The sequence below is a fragment of the Pleurodeles waltl genome, chromosome 3_1 (genome assembly GCF_031143425.1).
Source record: "Pleurodeles waltl isolate 20211129_DDA chromosome 3_1, aPleWal1.hap1.20221129, whole genome shotgun sequence".
Taxonomy (NCBI): domain Eukaryota; kingdom Metazoa; phylum Chordata; class Amphibia; order Caudata; family Salamandridae; genus Pleurodeles; species Pleurodeles waltl.
Genome location: NC_090440.1, coordinates 1,957,548,734 through 1,957,570,804, shown reverse-complemented (window position 1 = coordinate 1,957,570,804; position 22,071 = coordinate 1,957,548,734). Strand labels below are relative to the sequence as shown.

Sequence of the window (22,071 nt, the reverse complement as noted above, 5' to 3'; positions counted from 1 at the left end):
CTTTTCTACTGCACCTAATAGAGAATATTTATTTTCATTTTTAAGTGATCATATCATTAAGGTATTTTAGTGTGTACTCCTTTGCATTGCACAGAATTTGTGTAACGAGAATGCAGCACACTTTAGTCATTTTCTATACAAGCAGAACTGTGTGGAAATTCTGCTGAACTATTTTACTGACTGAGCAGTGTAAGCAGTTGTGATATTGCAGAAGGCCCACTAGAGTATTATTTACGTTTATTGGTGGTTAAAATGAGCTACAAAGAGATGTCCCAGATCTGAGGTTATATCGTTTGTGCCATTTGTGACCAACATTTTTCAAGAACGCTTTGGGTTGCCTTATAGAGATGGGTATTATAGCCATGTTTAGGCTTATATGGGAGAGTGTCACGTTTCTCAAGCCCACCATACTGATATCTGTTACAATTTCAATGTTTCCAGTTATCATATTTTCCGAAGAGATGAGTGAGTCACCTCTACCATTTTAAGTCACAGAAGTGGATCAAATATATGGCAAATCACGTTCATCTACATACTCAATGTCGCACAACTGATAATGATGTTCTGGTATAAACTCCAAAAATAACAGCATGAATATTTGAAAGGAAAGTCTACGGAAACTTGGGGTTTATGTCCTAAATACCACAGAGAAATATCTCAGTTGACTGCAGACTTCAGCACCTACCACAGCCTTGATGCACCCTTTACCACAGAAACTTGGATCACCTCCCAATCCTTGCACATCCTAGATGTCCTTGCTCCCCCACCTATAGTATCCAGTATGAGAACAACACACATAAGAAGGGATGAGGCCTTCTCTCACCTACAAGTCCTCTTGTTTCTGTATCATACTAAGCAAGCAGTATTCAACTTCATGGAGCTCCTCACAAAGCACTTTCCACTCTCCACAACTCAGTCCACCACCTTTCACTTCATCTACAGCTCCCAGAAAGATCAAACACTATATAGAAGAACCTTGCACCTTCTTATTACTTATGCATTTGGCATGCCCCAGCCACCTTCCCTATTGACAAACCTCCCAGATAACTCAAGCATGAAAACAACATGGGACATCCTCTTCAACCTCACTGACACACTCAACATTGTACATCATCTCACCCAACCAAAAAAGGCCGCAACCACAACTTGGTCATTTTGACATCACTAATAAACGCTCGCTAACCTCTCATACTGTTGGACTGGATCGATCAGCTCACCACCCCTGTCACCCTCAGCTTGCAACCAACACACTAAAGTCAGCCCAATAGAAAACAAACTTCTCCAACGACAGTCTAGTGCTCAAAGTCATCTCCATCCATGCCACTTCCACATCTGATGTCAACACTCTTTGAAGTGACTTTAACACATTTCTGGAAAACCAGGTGAACACCGAGACTCCAACAAGTGTAAGCCAATCCATTCTGCACCATAGTACCCCAAAGACATCTCTGACAATAAATGCACCATCTACAGGCAGGAGAGAAGGCATATGAAAAGGAGGAATCTGTGCGACCCCATGCTACTGAAATCCCTCCACAATACATACAGACATCTCATCACATAAGCTAAATCTAAGTACAATACCAACATTTTTAATTACACTGATAAAGGAAGCAGAACACTTCAACCTATAAAGAAGTTTATCAACCCCTGTCTTAGTCTCCAATCCTACACTCCAGAGACAATTGAAATGCCATAAGCCTCTTCGAAATACAGATGATCCAAAAGCACATCAACATCTGGCCTCCCCCTTACACCTACTTAGCATGCAGCACTGGTCATCTTTTGAGCCCATGTCCCTTGGAAATCTCACTAATATGCTTACACTCCTTAAAGCCACCTCCTACGAAGATGAAGTTTTCTCCTCATCCACTATCAAAACCCTCTCCAGAGAAGCTCTCTCACCTGTACTCACCATCATGGCCTTTCTGCATCAAGGCACTTCCCCAAGTCTTAAGGCAGTCCAGCTTCTCCAACTCCCGAAAAACCCACACCCACACTAAATCCTGAAGACATCACAACTACTGGCCCATCACTCAATAATTCTCCTTCAGCAAGATCATTGAAAAAGCAGACTATGCTCACCTATCAATGCCAACTCTCATCAATGCCAACCATCTTCTGAATGATTACCAGTCTGGCTTAAGGTCACACTACAGCATAGAGACAGCTATCACACAAATTGTAAATTATGCTGGTATAGGCACAGATACAAATGAATCCTGCCTCCTGATATTTCTGGACCGCTCAACCACCCTCAATACTGTCAACTATCCCACCCTCATGCACACCCTAAAGTCTTGAATGAGATTCGCTGGCAACATTTTTCACTGGTTCTCTTCCTACATACCCAACTAACACTAGTTGGCCACATGAAAAGCTGCAGGTACCAGAGTTCCTACTCACTTGCACAGTCCCTCAGGGTTCATCTTGTTCTCTGTCATTTTCAACCTACACATAGAGCTCCTTCGAACTCTATTCCCTCATAACAGCATCAGAATTCACCAACATGCAGAGAATACAATACTATTCTGCTTACAAGTCTCCTCATCTCCTGATATCCAGTGCCTCCAACATTACCTGTACCTCAGCAAGTCATGGATGTCTATGACCTACCCTAAGCTCAATCTCACAAAAACTCAGTTCCTGCTGTTTGCCAAGACCAGCAAGCAACAACTAAGTCCAAACTCCAAAGCTGGTTTAACAACACAAGTCTACATCGATTCAAAACCCAAAATTCAACTTATTGCCCTGGACAAAAATCTCACTCTCAAGGAATACATCGGCAAGAAAACCAAGAAGTCCTGTTACCAGCTATCTTTACTGAAGAAAATGAAACCATTCCTCCCAGAAAGCTGATCCTGGGCTCATGGCGGGCCCTGGGGCAGGGGCTCCCTTCCTCCAGCCTGCCATACCCTGAGCAGCCAAGGCCTGGGAGTCTGCCGGGTCTGAGGAGGCTTCCCCTTCTGGTTCAAGTTCAGGGGCCCTGGCCAGGCCCCAGCCAGGTCTTTGGCAGGTCCCAGTTTAGGAACCCCCATCCTAGGCTTCATCCTCCAGCCCGCTGTGTGACAAGGCACCTGGGATGGGGTCTGTGGAGGCCTCCCATGCTTGGCTGTGTTCAGAGAGCTCTGACCGGGCCTCTGGCCCCTGCCGGGCCCTGAGACGGGCAATCCCTTCCTCCAGTCTGCGGTACCCTGAGGGGCCCAGACCTGGGAGTCCACTGGGCCCGGGGAGGCTTCCCCTGCCAGTTTGGGTTCAGGGGTCTCGGGCTGGGCCCCCCATGGGCTCTAGGGGGGCCGCTCCATTCCTCCAGCCTGCGTACCCTGAGGGGCCCAGACCTGGGAGTCCACTGGACCAGGGTGGCTTCCCCTGCCAGTTTGGGTTCAGGGGCTCCTGCAGGGCCCCCACCGGGCAATGGGGAGGGAACGCCCTTTCTCCAGCCTGCCGTACCCTGAGGGGCCCCGGCCTTGGAGTCCACCGGGCCAAGCGAGGCCTCCCCTGTCAGTTTGGGCTCAGGGGCCACAGCGGGCCACAGGTTGGGAGCCCCTGTCCTGGGCTTTGCCCTCTGGACCACCAAGTGGCAAGGCACCCGGGACAGTGTCTGGGAAGGACTCCCATGCATGGCTGTGCACAGAGAGCTCCGCCGGGCCCCTGCCGGGCCCTGGGACGGGCAGTCACTTCCTCCAGCCTGCCGCACCCTCAGGGGCCCAGACCTGGGAGTCCACTGGGCCCAGTGAGGCTTCCCCTGCCAGTTTGGGTTCAGGGGCACCGGCCGGTTCCCACCGGGTACTGGGGCGAATACTCCCTTTCTCCAGCCTGCCGTACCCTGCGGGGCCCAGACCTGGGAGTTCACCGGGCCCGGGGAGGCTTCCCCTGCCAGTTTGGGTTCAGGAGCCCCAGCCGGGCCCCCACCGGGCCCTGGGGTGGGCACTCCCTTCCTCCAGCATGCCGTACCCTGAGGGGCCCAGACCTGGGAGTCCACTGGGCCTGGGGAGGCTTCCCCTACCAGTTTGGGTTCAGGGGACCCAGCCAGGCCCCCACCGGACCATGGGGAGGGTGTTCCCTGCCTCCAGCCTGCCGTACCCTGAGGGGCCCAGGCCTGGGAGTCCACTGGGCCAAGCAAGGCTTCCCCTGTCAGTGTGGGTTAAGGGGCCCCGGTGGGCCCTAGGTTGGGAGTCCCTGTCCTGGGCTTTGCGCTCCGGACCACCAAGTGGTAAGGCACCCAGGACAGGGTCTGGGGAGGACTTCCATGCATGAGAGAGCTCCGACCAAGCCCCTGACCCCTTCCTGGCACTGAGACTGGCACTCCCTTCCTCCAGCCTGCTGTACCCTGAGGGACCCAGACAAGGAAGTCCACTGGGCCCGGGGAGGCTTCCCCTGCCAGTTTGGGTTCAGGGGCCCCAGCCGGGCCCCCACCAGGCCATGGGGCGGGCGCTCCCTACCTCCAGCCTGCTGTACCCTAAGGGGCACAGACCTGGGAGTCCACCAGGCCTGGGGAGTCTTCCCCTGCTAGTTTGGGTACAGGGGCACCGGCAGGGCTCCCAACGGGCCCTGGGGCAGGCGTGCCCTTCCTCTAGCCTGCTGTACCCTGAGAGGCCCAGACCTGGGAGTCCACTGGGCCCCGGGAGGGTTCTCCTGCCAGTTTGGGTTCAGGGGCCCAGGCCAGGCCCTGGGGCAGGCATGCCCTTCCTCCAGCCTGTCGTACCCTGAGGGGCCCAGACCTGGGAGTCCACCGGGCCCGGGGAGGCTTCCCCTGCCAGTTTGGGTTCAGGGGCCCCGGCCGGGCCCCCACCAGACCATGGGGAGGGCGTTTCCTTCCTCTAGCCTGCCGTACCCTGAGGGGCCCAGGCCTGAGAGTCCACCGGGCCAAGCGAGGCTTCCCCTGTCAGTGTGGGTTCAGGGGCCCCGGTGGGCCCCAGGTTGGGAGCCCCTGTCCTGGGCTTTGCCCTCCGGACCACCAAGTGGCAAGGCACCCAGGACAGGGTCTGGGAGGACTTCCATGCATGAGAGAGCTCTGACCAGGCCCCTGATCCCTTCCGGGCACCGGGACTGGCACTCCCTTCCTCCAGCCTGCTGTACCCTGAGGGGCCCAGACCTAGAAGTCCACCAGGCCCCGGGAGGCTTCCCCTGCTAGTTTTGGTTCAGGGGCACCGTCCGGGCTCCCACAGGGGCCTGGGGCAGGTGCTCCCTTTATCCAGTCTGCCGTACCCTGAGGGGCCCAGACCTGGGAGTCCACCGGGCCCGGGGAGGCTTCCCCTGCCAGTTTGGGTTCAGGGGCCCCGGCCGGGCCCTGGGGCAGGCGCGCCTTTCCTCCAGCCTGCCATACCCTCCAGCCTGCCGTACCCTGAGGGGCACAGACCTGGGGGTCCATTGGGCCTTGGGAGGCTTCCCCTGCCAGTTTGGGTTCAGGAGCTCCGGCTGGGCCCCCACCAGGCCCTGGGGTGGGTGCTCCTTTCCACCAGCCTGCCGTACCCTAAGGCGCGAGGCCTGGGAGTCTGCCGGGCCCGGGGAGGTTTCCCCTTCCAGTTTGAGTTCAGGGACCCTGGGCCAGGGCTCTGGCAGGCCTCAGGGCAGGAGCCCCCATCCTGGTCTTTGTCCTCTGGTCCCCCGAAGCCAGGGCTTCTGGGGAGCCTTTACCCCCTCGTGTCCCGGCCATCTGGTTGCTCCGACAACTCAGGTCATCTGGTTGCGCCCCATGCGTTCCTGTGGCACGTCTAGATGGCCAGACATGTCCAGATGGAGGCTCATTTGCTTCCTCAAAACCAGCCAGGGCGCCACGAGGTCGGGTGCGTTCTCGCCGAAGGTCCCCTCATCCCTCGGTGTGCACTGAGTACCAGAAAGGGGGGTAGCCTTCCTCTGGATTACTAGGGACAGACTACTCCGGACCCCCTTGGGCCGACCTGCCCTGGCGTCCCAGGTGTGGGGCCACCTTGAAGCCCTGTCTGATGGGTCTCTCCTCCAAACCTGGCTTCCCACAGAACAAACTGACACCCCTGAGCCTGGGGGTGCGTGCTCCCTTCCTCCAGCCTTCCGTACCCTGGAGGGCCTTGGCGTACACTGGGCCAAGGGCGGCCTCCCCTGCTGGTTTGGGTGCAGGGACCTGGCTGGGCCCCGGGCCCAGGGCTGTCACAGGACCCAGAGTGGGAACCCCTGGCCTGTGCTTTGTCCTCTGCCCTGCAGGGTGGCAAATAGCCTGAGACGGGGTCCTGCAGGCCCTGGTAGGGGTTTCCCGGTATGTGAAGAGGCCTCAGGGCCCCGGGTCCGAGGTTGGTTTGGGCCCCCATGCCTGAGGCCCAGCTGGGGCTTAGAGAACCCAGGCTGCAGAGTCCCCTGCAGGGCTTGGGGTGGGTGCTACCTTTCTCCAGCCTGCCGTACCCTGGAGGGCCTTGGCATACAGGGGCCAAGGTAGGCTACCCCTGCTGGTTTGGGTTCAGGGGCCCCAGTCAGGCCCTGGGCCCCAGGCCAGGGCTGTGGCAGGACCCAGGGTGGGAACCCCTTGCCTGGGCTCTGCACTGCTGGGTGGCAAATAGTCTGGGATGGGGTCCCGCAAGCCCTGGTAGGGGTTTTCTGGTGTATAAAGAGGCCTCAGGGCCCCAGGTCAGAGGTTGGTTTGGGCCCCCATGCCTGAGGTCCACCTGGGGCTTAGAGAACCCAGGCTGCAGAGTCCCCTGCAGGGCCTGGGGCGGGTGCTACCTTCCTCCAGCCTGCCATACCCTGGAGGGCCTTGGAGGAAAATGGGGCCAAGGGAGGCTACTCTGCTGGTTTGGGTTCCGGGGCCCCGGCCAGGCCCTAGGCCCCAGGCCGGGCTGTGGCAGGACCGAGGGTGGGCTTTGTCCTCTGCCCTGCTGGGTGGCAAACAGCCTGGGACGGGGTCCCGCAGGCCCTGGTAGGGGTTTTCTGGTGTGTAAAGAGGACTTAGGGTCCTGGGTTGGAGGTTGGTTTTGGCCCCCATGCCTGAGGCCCAGCTGGGGCTTAGAGAGCCCCTGCAGGGGCGAGTGCAGTCTCCTTATGTTAAGGCACAATGCAATCAAATGACTATCCTCTGAGCCCAGCCATCTGGTCGCTCTGAGACCCCAGGGCATCTGGTTGTGCTCTGTGCATTCCTGTGGCGCATCCAGATCACTGGGCTGACCTGGGGAGGCTTCACCTGCCAGGTCATGCTCAGGGGCCCCATCTGGGCCCTGGGCAAGGGGTCGGGTGGGAACCCCTATCCTAGGCTTCGTTCTCCAGCCCACCGTGTGGCAAGGCAAGGCACAATGTGACCAAATGGGTGTTCTCTGAGCCTGGCCATCTGGTCACGCGTCATGCATTCCTACGGCACGTCCAGATGGCTGGGCTGCCCCGGGGTGGAAGCCTCTGTCCCAGTCTTTGTCTGCCAGCCCTCCGAGGCCAGGGTTCCTGGGAAGCCGTATGGCCTCATGGCCTGTGTAGGAAAATGCCACTGTTGGCATGGTTACCCCCTAACTTTTTGCCTTTTATTGATGCTAGTTATGATTGAAAGTGTGCTGGGACCCTGCAAACCAGGCCCCACCACCAGTGTTCTTTCCCTAAAACTGTACCTTTGTCTCCACAGTTGGCACAGCCCTCGCACTTGTAAATGGTTCCCCTGGTACCAATGGACCTGTGGCCAGGGAAGGTCTCCAAGGGCTGCAGCATGTAATATGCCACCCTACGGACCCGCTCACTCACCACATCCACACTGCCTCACAGGTTATGTGTGCTGGTGGGGAGAAAAAGACTAAGTTGACATGGCACTACCCTCAGGGTGCCATGTCCACAACCCACTGCCTGTGGCATAGGCAAATCACCCCTCTAGCAGGCCTTACAGCCCTAAGGCAGGGTGCACTACATCACAGGTCAGGGCATATTTGCCTGCGCACTATGCCCCTACAGTGCCTAAGTCAATTCTTAGACATTGTAAGTGCAGGGTAGCCATAGTATATGGTCTGGGAGTCTGTCAAAAACTAACTCAACAGTTCCATAATGGCTACACTGAATACTGAGAAGTTTGGTGTCAAGCTTCTCAGCACAATAAATCCACACTGATGCCAGTGTGGGATTTATTGAGAAATGCACTCAGAGGGCATCTTAGAGATGCCCCCTGCATGCCAGCCCAACTGCTAGTGCTAGGCTGACTGGTCTCTGCCAGCCTGCCACTTCCAGACTAATTTCTGGCTACATGTGGTGAGCACCTTTGTGCACTCTTGACCAGAAACGAAGCCTGTCCTGGGTTTAGGCGCCTCACACCTCCCCCTGCAGGAACTTAACATCTGGCCGTGAGCCTCAAAGGCTCAAGCCTGGTGTTACAATGCCCCAGGGTGCTCCAGCTAGTGGAGATGCCCGCTCCCCGGACACAACCCCCACTTTTGGCGGCAAGTACAGCTCCTAAGGTGTCCCGAGTTAAGGTGACCCTCTCCTTAGAAAATCCTCCGTCTTGCTTTGGAGGATTTCACCCAATAGGATTAGGGATGTGCCCCCATCCCCAAAGGGGACAGTAACCATTGGCTACTGCCCTCCAGACCTAAACACACCCCTAAATTTAGTATTTAGGGGCAACCCTGGACCCAGGAAAACAGATTTCCTGATGACCTAAGCAAGAAGAAGGACTGCTGACCTGAAAGCCCTGCAGAGAAGATGGAGACGACAACTGACTTGGCCCCAGCCCTATCGGCCTGTCTCCAGACTCAAAGAACCTGCAACAGTGACACATCCAGCGGGACCAGTGACCTCTGCCAACTCAGAGGACTGCCCTGCAACTCAAAGGACCAAGAAACTCCCTTGGACAGCGGCTCTATCCAAACAACAAAGAAGAAACCATCTTTAAAGGGACTCACTCCAAAAGCGTGAGTCCCCAACACTCTGCACCCGACGCCCCCGGCTCGTGTCCAGAGAAACCAACACTGCAGCGAGGACCCCAGGCGACTCCCATGATGTGGCCACCCAGAGAGGACCTCCCTGCACCCCCACAGCGATGCCAGCAGAGAGAATCTAGAGGCTTCCCCTGACCGCGACTGCCCAGTAACCAAAGAACCTGACGCCGCAGCCCCCAGGCCCGAGAGGAACCAACTACCGGTGCAGGAGTGACCAGCAGGCAGCCGTCATCTTTGCCCAGTCAATGGCTGGCCCAAAAAGCCCCCCCCCTGTACCCTGCCTGCATCGCCAGAGTGACCCCTGGGTCCCTCCATTGAAACCAATACAAAACCCGACATCTACTTTGCACACTGGACCCAGCCGCCGCTGTGCTGCTGAGGGTGTATTTTGTGTGCCTGTTTGGGACCTTCCCAGTGCTCTACAAAACTCCCCTGGTCTGCTCCCTGAGGACGCAGGTACTTACCTGTTAGCAGACTGGAACCGGAGCTAGCTTCTCTAGTCTCCATAGGCGCCTATGTTATTTGGGCCCCTCTTTAACCTCTGCACCTGACCGGCCCTGTGCTGCTGGGGCTGGGTGTTTGGGGTTAACTTGAACCAACGCAACATCACAAAACAAAATAAAATCATGGATGGAGTGTTGAAACTTTTCAAACATTCACCCCCAGTCACAGATCTGGGTTTATTCTGTTGTTATTTTGCTCGCCACGTCACCCCAGTTTGGGCCCAGCCATATGCAAATCAGTCATGACCCTGTTCCCCATGGGAACTGTCCAGCCCGAACTGCTAGACCAGGTCCTCCCTGGACAGGAAACAAGCATCCTGGGACCGGTTTCTTGAACCCCCAACGGTGGACTGCCTATGCCCCGGAGACTGAACTTGTAAGTTTACTTACCTTCTAAACTAACTTGTACTTACCTCCCCCAGGAACTCTTGAATTTTGCACTGTGTCCACTTTTAAAATAGCTTATTGCCATTTTCTGCTAAATTGTGTACATTACTGTTTTGATTGAAAGTTCTATACTTACCTATGCCAAGTACCTTACAGTTTATGTATTTACTTGAATTCTAAATCTTGTGGTTCTAAAATAAATTAAGAAAATAATATTTTTTTAATATAAAAATCTATTGGCCTGGAGTTAAGTCTTTGAGTGTGTGTTCTCATTTATTGCCTGTGTGTGTACAACAAATGCGTTGGCTCTGATAAGCCTAATGCTTGACCACATTACCACAAATAGAGCATTAGTATTATCTGTTATTGCCACTATCAACCTCTAAGGGGAACCCTTGGACTCTGTGCACACTATCTCTCACTTTGTGATAGTATATACAGAGCCAACTTCCTACAGCCTGGCCATCTGGTCGCTACGACAACTCGGGACATCTGGGCGCACTTCATGCGTTTCTGTGGCATGTCCAGATGACCAGGCTACTCCGGAAGTCCAGATGAGGGTACATTCGCTTCCTCAAGCCCAGTCAGGGCTCCAGGAGATCGGGTGTGTTCTCGCTGGTGGTCCCCTCCGTCCCTCGGTGCGCACAGAGTACAAGAAAGGGGGGTAGCCTTCCTCCGGATTATTAGGGACAAGGTATGCCAGACCGTCTTGTGGTCCAGTGGTTCTCAACCGGGCTCTGCCAGGGCCCGGGTGTGCAGCCACCTTGCAGCCCTGTCTGATGAGTCTCTCCTCCGAACTTGGATTCCCAGGGTGCAAACTGAAATCCCCACGCAATGTGGCCCCCCTCCCTACCCACTGGGGAAGAGGGTTCAGCCAGCATTGTACTCTGATTGATTTGGCACATTTTGTCTGTTTGGGGACGGACTGCTTGGCCAGCCTTGGCTGTAGTTTCAAGCAAAACGCTTCCTCCCCACCAGGGACCATCCGACTCAAGGGTCTGCTGTTCACACAGGCCTTTCCCTTACCCAGCAGAGCAAAGGCCAAGCAGCCTGGCAGCTTGTGCCCCTCCAGTGGTCTGACCAGAGTGGAAGAGGTTGGGTGGTGCCTGGCAGTCCAGACACCTGTGTGCTATCATTCTCCTCCACCCAGCACATTTCCTCAGCAGTTCGGAATGACCATTCCGTGGGGTGTCTGCTGGCCCAGGCTGGCAGGCTCCCCTGTCGCTTGCTCAGGCTGCAACTTGGCCTGGCTTTCTCGCTCCTGTGGAGATGGCTGGTGCCCGCCGATGCCTGTGTGACTGCCCTTTCCTCCCTAGCAAGCCCAAGGCAGGGGCTTCTATGCAGCAGGCTTCCCCCTGTGGGGTGTGAAGGCTGGTCCAACACAGGAATATGGCTCCCCTCCATCCATCAGGGGTGGCTATCTGGTTGATCTTGCCAGTAGAATATGCTTGTCTCAACAATTAAGCCATGCATGTGTAAGTACACACGGCCGGTACAGTGAAACTGCTAATAGCTCATTAAATCAGTTATGGTTCAGTTGATCGCTCCACCTGTTACTTGGATAACTGTAGAAATCCTAGAGCTAATACATGCCGATGAACTCTGACCTCCCATGATGGGTACATTTATCAGAACAAGACCAATCCAGGCTTGCCCAGCCACTTTGGTGACTCTAGATAACCTTGGGCCAATCGCATGTCCCTGTCACAGTGATGATACATTTGGATATCTGCCCTATCAACTTTTGATGTTACTTTATGTGCCTACCATGGTGACCGCAGGTAACGAGGAATCAGGGTTTGATTCCAGAGAGGGAGCCTGAGAAACGGCTACCACGTCCAAGGAAGGCAGCATATTACAGACTCCCAACTCAGGGAGGTAGTGACGAAAAATAACAATACAGGACTCTTTTGAGGCCTTGTAATTGGAATTAGTGCACTCTAAATCCTTTAACAAGGATCCATTGGCGGGCAAGTCTGGTTCCAGCAGCTGAGGTAATTCCAGCTCCAATAGCGTATATTAAACTTGCTGCTGTTAAAAAGCTCATTGTTAATTCTTGGGAACGAGCTGGGGGTCTACTGTGAGGTGAGCTACCCCTTGTCCCAGCCTCTGCCTCTCGGTGCCCCCTTGATGCTCTTGACTGAGTGTCCTGGGGGTCTGAAGCGTTTACTTTGAAAAATTTAGAGTGTTCAAAGCAGGCTGGTGGCCTGATTACTTCAGCTAGGAATAATGGAATAGAACTCCGGTTCTATTTTGTTGGTTTTTGGAACTGGGGCCATGATTAAGAGGGAGGGCTGGGGGCATTCGTATTGTGCTGCTAGAGATGAAATTCTGGGACCGGCGCAAGAGGAACCAAAGTGAAAGCATTTGCCAAGAATGTTTTCATTAATCAAGAACAAAAGTCAGAGGTTCGAAGACGATCAGATACCATCATAGTTCCGACCATAAAGGATGCCAACTAGTGATCCGGTGGTGTTATTTCCATGACCCGCCGAGCAGCTTCTGGGAAACCAAAGTCTTTGGGTTCCGGGGGGAGCATGGTTGCAAACCTGAAACTTAAAGGAATTGATTGAAGGGCAGCACCAGGAATGGACCCTGTGGCTTAATTTTACTTAACACAGGAAGCCTCACCTGGCCCGGGCACGGAAAGGATTGACAGATTGATAGCTCTTTCTTGAATCTGTGGGTGGTGGTGCATGGCCGTTCTTAGTTGGTGGAGCGATTTGTCTGGATAATTCTGATAACGAGTGAGAGTCTTCCATGCTAACTAGTTATGCAACACCCAGTGGTCGGTGTCCAACTTCTTAGAGGAACAAGTGGCGTTCAGCCACACGAGATTGAGCAATAACAAGTCTGTGATGCCCTTAGATGTCTGGGGCTGCAAGTGCACTACACTGAACGGATCAGCATGTGCCTTCCCTTTGCCGACAGGTGCGGGTAACCAACTGAACCCCGTTCGTGATAGGGACAGGGGATTGCAATTATTTGCCATGAACGAGGAATCCCTAGTAAGTGTGGGTCATAAGCTTGCGTTGTTCAAGTCCCTGCCTTTTGTACACACTGCCCGTCACTACTACTGATTGGATGGTTTAGTGAGGTCCTTGGATCAGCCCTGCCGGTCTCGGGGCGGCCCTGGTGGAGCCCCGAGAAGATGATCAAACTTGACTATGTAGAGCGAGTAAAAGACATAACAAGGTTTACGTAGGTGAACCTGCGGAAGGATCATTAATGGCGGAGCGGCCCGAGAGACTGATGGTGCCAGCCTGAAGCCCTTGGACGCCTCCAAGAATGGAACAACCGTAGGCACAGGACCTGGTCCTCCCCTCGTTCTTCCTGACTAATGGAGCAGTCCGCAGACACTGGGGTGCTTGGGAGAGGACTGGGCGTGGGGACGGCTCCTCCGCCCGGGAGGACTTGACCCTCTTATGCCAGGAGTGGCAAGATGGAAAGCCCCTCCTGAGATGGAACCCAGGGTCGCCTAGCAAGACCCTGGCAGGGAAACCGGATTTAAAGTGCCTCCCTGGGCTGGGACCATCCCCGTGAAAGCTCTGCTGTCTGGGCTCTCCTGCGCCTGATTCCTGGCGTGCCTGGGCTTCAGGTGACTGAAGAGTGGCCCTTCTCGGGTGGCAGGACGGCCTGGATGAGGAGGATCTGAGGCTGTGAGGGAACCCTGTCTCCCCTTGGTGGGGGTGTGCTGGAGGAGGGAAGGCCTCTTCCCTTCTGGCGCCTCTAACCAGGGCAGTTGGGGTGGGCTATCCCCCAGCCCGCTGGCATGGCTCGGGGCTGCCGCCTTAAGCCAGTGACTCTCGACATCTTGGGTTGAGATCAGGTGGCGGATAGCTTGTGTGCAGGTTTGGTGACTCTCCCTTGTTGCTAGGTACCTGGCTTGCCCTGGTCCCATGTGGCTGGGGTAAGGGTTTAAAGACACGTGTGGTTCCTCCTGGTCCCCTGGGAGGGACCTGTGGTGATGGGGCTGCCTGGCCCCTGTGCTGCTCTGGGAGCCCCCCCTTCCCATGGGGAGGCTCCTGGGCCGAGCGCCTGGTGATGTTCTTCGAATCGTGGAGCTTGACTCCCAGAGGGGAAGCCTAATGGGGTGCCAGCCCGTCTTGCTGTGTGGTTGGCGAATGGGTGGTGCTGCCTTCTTCCCACCTCTGCTGCACACGCAGGACCCTGTGAATTGACACTTTGAACACACCTTGCGGCCCCGGTTTATACCCAGGGCTACGCCTGTCTGACGGTTGCTTGATTGTCAATCGCGCTCGGGCTTTCCCAGGGCACGGCTGGGGCTGTTGCAGGGTAGCTCTGCTCCCTTTGTCCCCCCTCCAAGGTCAGATCCCCCTGATTGTCTGCAGCAGGATCCCACCCTTGGTCCTGTCATGGAGGTATGCTGCCGGTGCGCCTAGCTTTGCCACACCACCTTGGCGGAATGTGGGCAGGGGACCGGTCTGCCCTGGGCACATCCTGGGGCGCCTGGTTGCATGCTACGTGTGGTTGTCTGTGGTGTTCCATGGCTGTCTATGCACACAGCCTTGGGTGCACACCTCTGTGGCTGGTTCACCGGGTGGGGGTTGGGCCAACTGCTGGCCTCGGGCTTCAATCCAGGGAAAAGAGTGTGCCCCTGTACCCTGCAGCCCATGGGATGGTGGTCCTGGCTTCGCCCACTGCTTTGGCATTTGACTATGACCTCAGATCAGGCGTGGCAACCTGCTGAATGTAAGCGGATGCGGACAGAAGGGAGCCGCCTCCATCACCCTTACTACACCGCATGTTCGTTGGGCACCCTGTGCTTAATCATTTGCAAGTGACCTGATTCTGGTTCAGGGTTTCTTAAGTAGCAGATCAGCTACCTTGCTGCGATCTATTGAAAGTCATCCTGAGCCAAGCTTTTGTCTTCATCTGTGGGTGCCTGTGTCCCCCACCACCACACCTAGGGTGGTGGTTGTCCCTCTGCTAACAGGCCGGTGGGGAGGGAGGTAGCTGTGGGCCTGTGGGAGGTTGCCTCCACCACATGCCAACCAGCACGGGGGCCTCCCCCTCCCACCCTGCGCCACAAGGTGCAGGGATGGTGGCCACAATCCCTTGCAAGTCAGCAGGGCGGCCAGATGGTCAGGGTGGGAATTCTTGGTCCGGCCAAGTCACCAGGAGGCAAGCTGCTGGGCTAGCCGACCAGATGGGCCGCTGGCTGTGCGACCATATAGCCGGCGGGCCGGCCGGCTGGGAAACTCAGACTTTTGTCTCCACCCAGGGTTCTGCAAGCCCCTAATAGTCGAGGAAAATGGACACGCCAGTGGGGAGAGGGTGTGGTGCAGTCTGGGCTTAAGCCTCCTGGTCTCCTCGTGCCCGGGCTCCAGGAAGGTGGAAGGCACCTGCTCAAAGGCAGCACCCTGAGCCTACGGTATGGTGAAGGCAGTCACTACACAGGGCAGGGTGGCTGCAGACCAGAGAGGACTCTTGTGCTCCCCCACCAGGTTCAGGCCTAGAGCAGGTCTAGCCCTGCAGGAAGGCCTCTGGTCCATTTCCACCACCTTTTTAGTGATATTTTCATCATTTTGAGTTCTTATGGTTCAAGGGGGCAAAGTCACTCCTTCTAACCAGGGCTACAGGGCTCCAAGACGGGTAAGATTTCAGGGTTTTCCCTTGAATGGAAGTGAACAAAGAAAGCAGGCCACATGGTCCAAAGGGTATACAAACTCTTTACCAATGTTAGGTCTGAGCCTTCAGTGTCTCTCCAACCTCCCAGCACCTGTTCGAGTGATATTTTCATCATTTTTAGTTTTTCTGGTTCAAGGGGTCAAAGTCCCTTCTTCAACCCAGGGCTACAGAGCTCCAAGTGGGGTAAGATTTCAGGTTTTTCCCTTAGATGGAAGTGAACAAAAAAAAACACACCACATTGTCCAAAAGGTATACAAACTCCTTCCCAATGTCAGTTCAGTGCCTCTGGCCCCTTTCTAGCCTCCCAGCACCAGTTTTAGTGATATTTTCAACATTTAGAGTTTTTCTGGTTCAAGAAGGCAAAGTCCCTCCTTTTACCCAGGGCTATGGAGCTCCAATTCAGGTAAGATTTCAGGTTTTTCGCTTACATGGAAGTGAACAAAAAAAACACACCACATTGTCTAAAAGGTATACAAACCCCTTCCCAATGTCAGTTTGGTGCCCCTGGCCCCTTTCTAGCCTCCCAGCACCAGTTTTAGTGATATTTTCATAATTTTTCATTTTTCTAGTTCAAAGAGGAAAAGTCCCTCCTTTTACACAGGGCTACGGAGCTCCAAGTCGAGTAAGATTTCAGGTTTTTCCCTTAGATGGAAGTGAACAAAAAAAAACACGCCACATGGTCCGAAAGGTATCCAAACTCCTTCCCAATGTCAGTTCAGTGCCTCTGCACCCTTTCTAGCCTCCCAGCACCAGCTTTAGTGATATTTTTGACGTTTTGAGTTTTGCTGGTTCTAGGGGACAAAGTAACTCCAAGATTTCAGGTTTTTCCCTTAGATGGAAGTGAACAAAAAATAACAAGCCACATGGTCCGAAATGTATACAAACCCCTTCCCAATGTCAGTTCAGTGCCTCTGGCCCCTTTCTAGCCTCCCAGCACCAGCTTTAGTGATATTTTCATCATTTTTAGTTTTTCTGGTTCAAGGGGGAAAAGTCCCTTCTTCTACCCAGGGCTACTGATATCCAAATCGGGTAAGATTTCAGGTTTTTCCCTTAGGTGGAAGTGAACAAACAAAACCATGCCACATGGTCCAAAAGGTATACATACTCATTCCCAATGTCAGTTCAGTGCCTCTGGCCCCTTTCTAGCCTCCCAGCACCAGTTTTAGTGGTATTTTTGACATTTAGATTTTTCTGGGTCTAGGGGGCAAAGTCACTCCTTCTACTCAGGACTACGGAGCTCCATGTCGGGTAAGATTTCAGGTTTTTCCCTCAGATGGAAGTGAACAAAAAAAAAACACACCACATAGTCCAAAAGGTATACAAACTCCGTCCAAATGTCAGTCAGTTCAGTGCCTCTGGCCCCATTCTAGCCTCCCAGCACCAGCTTTAGTGATACTTTTGACATTTTGAGTTTTTCTGGTTCTCGGGGGCAAAGTCACTCCTTCTACCCAGGGCCATGGAGCTCCAAGCCGGGTAATATTTCAGGTTTTTCTCTTAGATGGAGTTGAACAAAAAAAACACTCCACATGATCGAAAAGGTATACAAACTCCTTCCCAGTGTCAGTTCTGAGCCTTCAGTGCCTCTGGCCCCTTTCAAGCCTCCTAGCACCAGTTTTAGTGATCTTTTCAACATTTTGAGTGGTTCAGGTTCAAGGGGGCAAGTTCACTCCTTCTACCCAAGGTTATGGAGCTCAGAGTATGGTAAGATTTTTGTTGTTTCCCGTGGATGGAGGTGAACAAAAAAAACACACAATTCAAGTAGTCCAAAAGGTAAACAAACTCCTTCCCAGTGTCAGTTCTGAGTCTTCAGTGCCTCTGGCTGGATCTGGAAGCTATGACTGGGCCTAGCTGGGTGGGGAAGCTATGACCGGGCACCCGTTGAGCACTCCGGCTGGCCGTGGGTGGAAGCTCCACTCTAGTCTGCCAGTCTGCATATATAAATAAACCATTTACAAGTGCTTCTAGGTCCACACAAAACACACCACATATTATTCCCTTAGTGACAAGTTTCCAAAAGGATGTGATGGCGAGGTGTTTGACAGTATGCATGGGCGGTAAAAAGCAAAGACAAACACCAAAACATTATTGCACACCCACCCACTAGTCCATCTCAGGCATACTGGTTGGATTTGGCATAAGGGTAAGTAAATGGTTAAAAAAAAAATATATATTCACCAGTGACTTTATGAAATAAAATCCCTAAATATCATTGATAAATCAACCATTTACAAGTGCTTTTAGGTAAGTAAACCTTGTGGAAGCCACGTAAAACACGCCACATATTATTCCCTGCTCTGATGACATGGGCGCGCCGTGCGCACGTTGAAATCATCAGATCGCCAAGGGGGGGAGGGGCAGGGGCGTTGGCGGAAGGTATTCTGTTGCCATCCCCGGTGGGGGCCTGTGGGTGGGCGGCCCACGGAGGGAGCACCAGCGCTTTCCCCGTGGGTTGGTCCCAGGACGTAATGGTTATGTACTTGGTACAGCAGCGCCGCAGCCAAGGACGTAACCATTATGCCCTTGGCACAGAAGGGGTTAAAGAAGCCAAGGGTGTACACAAGTATTAAGACAATGTTATTGTAAGTGGGCGGGAGGTGAAAGCGTCAGTATTGACTATAAGTGAGTGATACAATATGAAGAAGGAGAACCATTTAATGCATGAATGTAGGTAGATATCTGTTATTTGTAAAGCACAAACCTAGCTAAGGAGTCGAAGAGTGTTGTAAATGGTCTAAGACAAAGATGCTGTCAAAAAATTATTTTAGTAGTAGCTGGGTTCTGGCAGTGGAAGTGGACTGTTTCTGCATTGTGATGTATTGTTCTTTAGAGAGGTGTGTCTTCAGCTCTTTCCTAAATTGGAGCATGGCTGGGATGGTACTGTGAGTTGGAGGGGTTCTGGTTGGATTACCTTTATGGTTGGTGATCTTCAACATAGCTGTAGCACACATGCATGTAAGATGTCATAGTCTACAGTGTGAAAAGGGCTGATAGACATAATAAGATCAATGTTTTAACTTTCCTGATTTCTACTTTTTGAAAGGAGACTGGGCAAAGATTGTGAATGGCTCTGGAAATTTAGCAGTTAACTTAATTTGAAGCCTCTTCTGCTCCAGCGGTCAGAGTAGTTAAGAGAGTAAATGGGTGACTTTCTCTCTTACCTAGAGCTACTACCTACCTCGTAAGAGCCCATGGGACAGGAAACCTTGCGTCCTGCACTCCTGACTTGAGTAACCTGTCCCCCTAACTTTAGAAAATAATGTCAGATGGTTGTATATCTGTGAAAGGAAATGAATAGATAAAAGATGGTGAGGCAAACTGCTCAGAGAGCATCAAATAATGGGTGTAATAAGCAAAACAATAAGAACAGTCAAAACTGTTAGGTGTATAGAAGTGATTTATATAAGAGGTAAAGTACCTCTTGTTGTATATTGTAAAGGTATTGCAAGTCACAGAGGAGTTCCACAACCATATAGAGGAATGAGGCCGAAGGTTATGGAACCTTTTTAAGGGTCCTTTATAAGGTTATGAAACTGTCTTTTAGTTATTGCAGTTCTGATGCCAGCAGCCGAGGTAGGTGAAATCAAAGGTGAAAGGCTGGTCAGGTCATGGAGCAGCTACTAAAAGCAATGAAAATGAAACGTTGCTTTTCCTTTATCTACTGTATTATTCTAGCTTACAATGACAGGCAGAAAGAACATCTTTATGTTTTGCACGCCTTAGGTAATTATAGAAAAGTTAGAATATTTCTGCACATTTTTACACATTTTGAGCTACTGCAGCTTATTTTTTTTTTTTTTAAAGTGACTTGTATTGGACTGTTTCTAAAATCTGTTTACAGTAAATATATGCCAGGATTGTGTTGTGTTTAATTTTGCATTAGAGGTTTTATTTTTATTCTTCATGTTCGCAAACATGCTTGCTCTTTCATATGAAAAAGCTAAGCACCAGGGTTTTGTGTGGTTTGTGGGAAAGGTGATTGTTTGGCCATACATTACATGCAATAAATTACCCCCTGGTGTACACAATAAGGATACTGCAAGTTACCTTGGAGTTCCATAACCTTATAAAGGAACTCAGCCTCTGGCCTCAGTGACTTGCAATATTCTTATAATATATGGTAGGGGGTACTTTATCCCATATATTATATACGGAATTGTGTGTGAAACAGGGTTACACTGTCCCTGTTTTTTTAGTTAAAAATGTTCTTTCATTTGATTCATGTGTTGATTGGCCAAGCAGAGGAATTTTTAACAAAATAAGCTTGCTATAACCTCTAGAACGAAAGGTTTAAGCCATCCCATATGAATGTACTGCCTTTATAACACAAAGAACTACACCAAGCAATAGGGCACCGTGGATGTGGAGCTTCTAACAGGGTCTGTAGTTTTAGAAGAGGCATGGCATTGGCTTTTGGATGCTCAAAATTACCTTGTTGCAATAGCACGAGGCATGAAGACAAATAACAAACTCCGTCTTTAAAACAGGATAGACTGAGATAAATTCAGTAAAGAGTAAAGAATAAAATGGAATAAGGGCCTACAGCATAGTGAAAACAGACAATTTGAAAAAAATGTCTTTGCTACCATTAACAGGTAATAGTCAAACTGACCCCATTTAAAGACACCAGGGGTCATATGTACTAAAGCATTTTAACATAGACACAGAATGGGTATAACTCTTTGATACATATGGCCCCAAGTTTTTATTATGGTGTGGATGGAGCAGGATGGTAGAGGAGGGTCAGTGATGCTCGATGAATTGGAGTGTCTTGCCTCGTAGGACAGCATTCAGTGGGCTTGGTCCACACATTTGCCATACTTTCCAAACAATGCATTCTCTACTGCTGCTATGTTGTCTATCCTTAAGGCCCATTTAGTTATGTATATTTAGTAGCCTTATATTGAAAATACAACCTCTTGTACTATGTTTACCCATCTAAGCCCTTCCTTTGATTTCTGCAGACAATGGATGTCACTCTGAAACCGTTGTGAAAAAGAACACAATTGAAGCATCTGTTGGCTCCCCTGTCCTCATTCCCTGTTACTTTGATCTGAAGGTTTACCACAATGGAGTACCCAATAACACAGCTGTGATCTGGAAAAGACAAGGCGAGTCACTGGTGGAAGTTGGCATCCCAAACTCAAAGCCAAAATTTTGGGGAGACTGGTTTCGTAACATTGATGTGTTGTCCAATAATGGAAACTTCTCCATTGTCCTCAAGAAATTTGGCCTGAACTATGTGGGGAATTTCAGCTGTGACCTTTATGAAGGAGTACACTGTCTTATGGAGACTTGGCAGATCAGTCTAACTATTGGAACTTCGAGTGGTAAGTGATTAAGGAAATATCTAAACCAGATTTACACCAGTCGACTTATTTCCCTGTCCCATGATCCCATGATTTGTTGCACCCAGAAAGGATAATGATATCTTTAATTTGTTATTCAGAAATCCATGGTGATGCATTTGAGTAGTGTCTACCACAATCAAACAGCTGTCTGAGTCAGCTACAACAAGGTTTCATTGCCCCCAAATCCTTGCAGCATGAGACGAGCCTACAAGGAAATCCCTTGAGATGGTAGACGGTGATAGACAGTGTAGAGTACAACTAAAAACATTCATGAATAAAACACACACAAGACAAGTTTGGAAAAGCAAATACTAGATATTTACAAACATAAACTTGTATAAAAAAAAAGGGGGGGGCAGTTCTTTGAACTTGTCTTCCTCAAAGATTCTTGCTACCAGGGCCGGTTTATGAGGCTTTGCAAGTTTAAATTCAGGAGTGTAGGGCTCTGATTAGCTTTGGGAATATACACACACCGTGTTTAGATGTGCTGCGGCTGAGCCGAAGACCGCCACAGCTGAGTGTCATCAGGCTAGCGGGTTCTCGCCAACCACACTTAGATGTTACCGCTCTACAGGCGTTGTATTGCTACCAGATTGCTGACGGAGGGAGGCCGTCGCTGGACCCGATGGACATCGTACAATGGCAGTGGCTATGGAATAGAGGTAAGTCACACACAGACACTGTACCTTAGCCGTATGTGTGCACCTGCACAAAATACGACACAACACATTGTATCCATTGCCATTCTAACACCACACAGTATGTACATGCCAAAAACACACATTGCCATACATCCATGACACAACACACATACACACCATGGACACTGCACCCCCCACACTACCCAACCACAACAACACATTGATCTACACAAACACACTCACACCCATGCACAACTACACACATCACAACAATGACTGCCAAACAACAACACTCACCTGAACGTTGCACACGGCAACACAACACACAACTAAACATATACAACAACATTGAACCCACATGCAAGTGACACACATACAGACACAACCAAATCACCCACTTCAGCTCCCTCCACCTCAACCAGCCAATCACATCACACACATACAGGCATGTACAAACTTGCACACATTATGGGAAGCACAAGATCACAGATACAGGTCCCCTTGCAATGTGCATACATGGGCATAGATGACCAGTGTGATTGTACCACCATTGTAGTGCCAGCATTCAACTGGCAATGAATGCTAACACCAAATGACAGGTGTGTATGTGTGTAACATGAGTCTTGTAGCAGTGTGTTCCCATCTAACTCTGATCCCGACATATGCATGT

The 22,071-nt window shown here is 51.6% G+C and overlaps 1 protein-coding gene across 6 annotated transcripts in view; it reads left to right on the top strand.

Annotated features, from left to right (window-relative positions):
• LOC138285848 (uncharacterized) overlaps positions 1-22,071 on the top strand; it is a 322,964-nt gene that overhangs the window by 175,121 nt on the left and 125,772 nt on the right. For 5 of the 6 annotated variants that reach the window (XM_069226294.1, XM_069226298.1, XM_069226296.1 and 2 more), the window contains exon 2: positions 20,374-20,739. The exons of the other annotated variant lie outside the window; for it this stretch is intronic. In XM_069226294.1, coding sequence (XP_069082395.1) covers positions 20,374-20,739 — 366 coding nt within the window. The remainder of the gene's footprint in view (positions 1-20,373; positions 20,740-22,071) is intronic. 6 annotated transcript variants of the gene reach the window in all.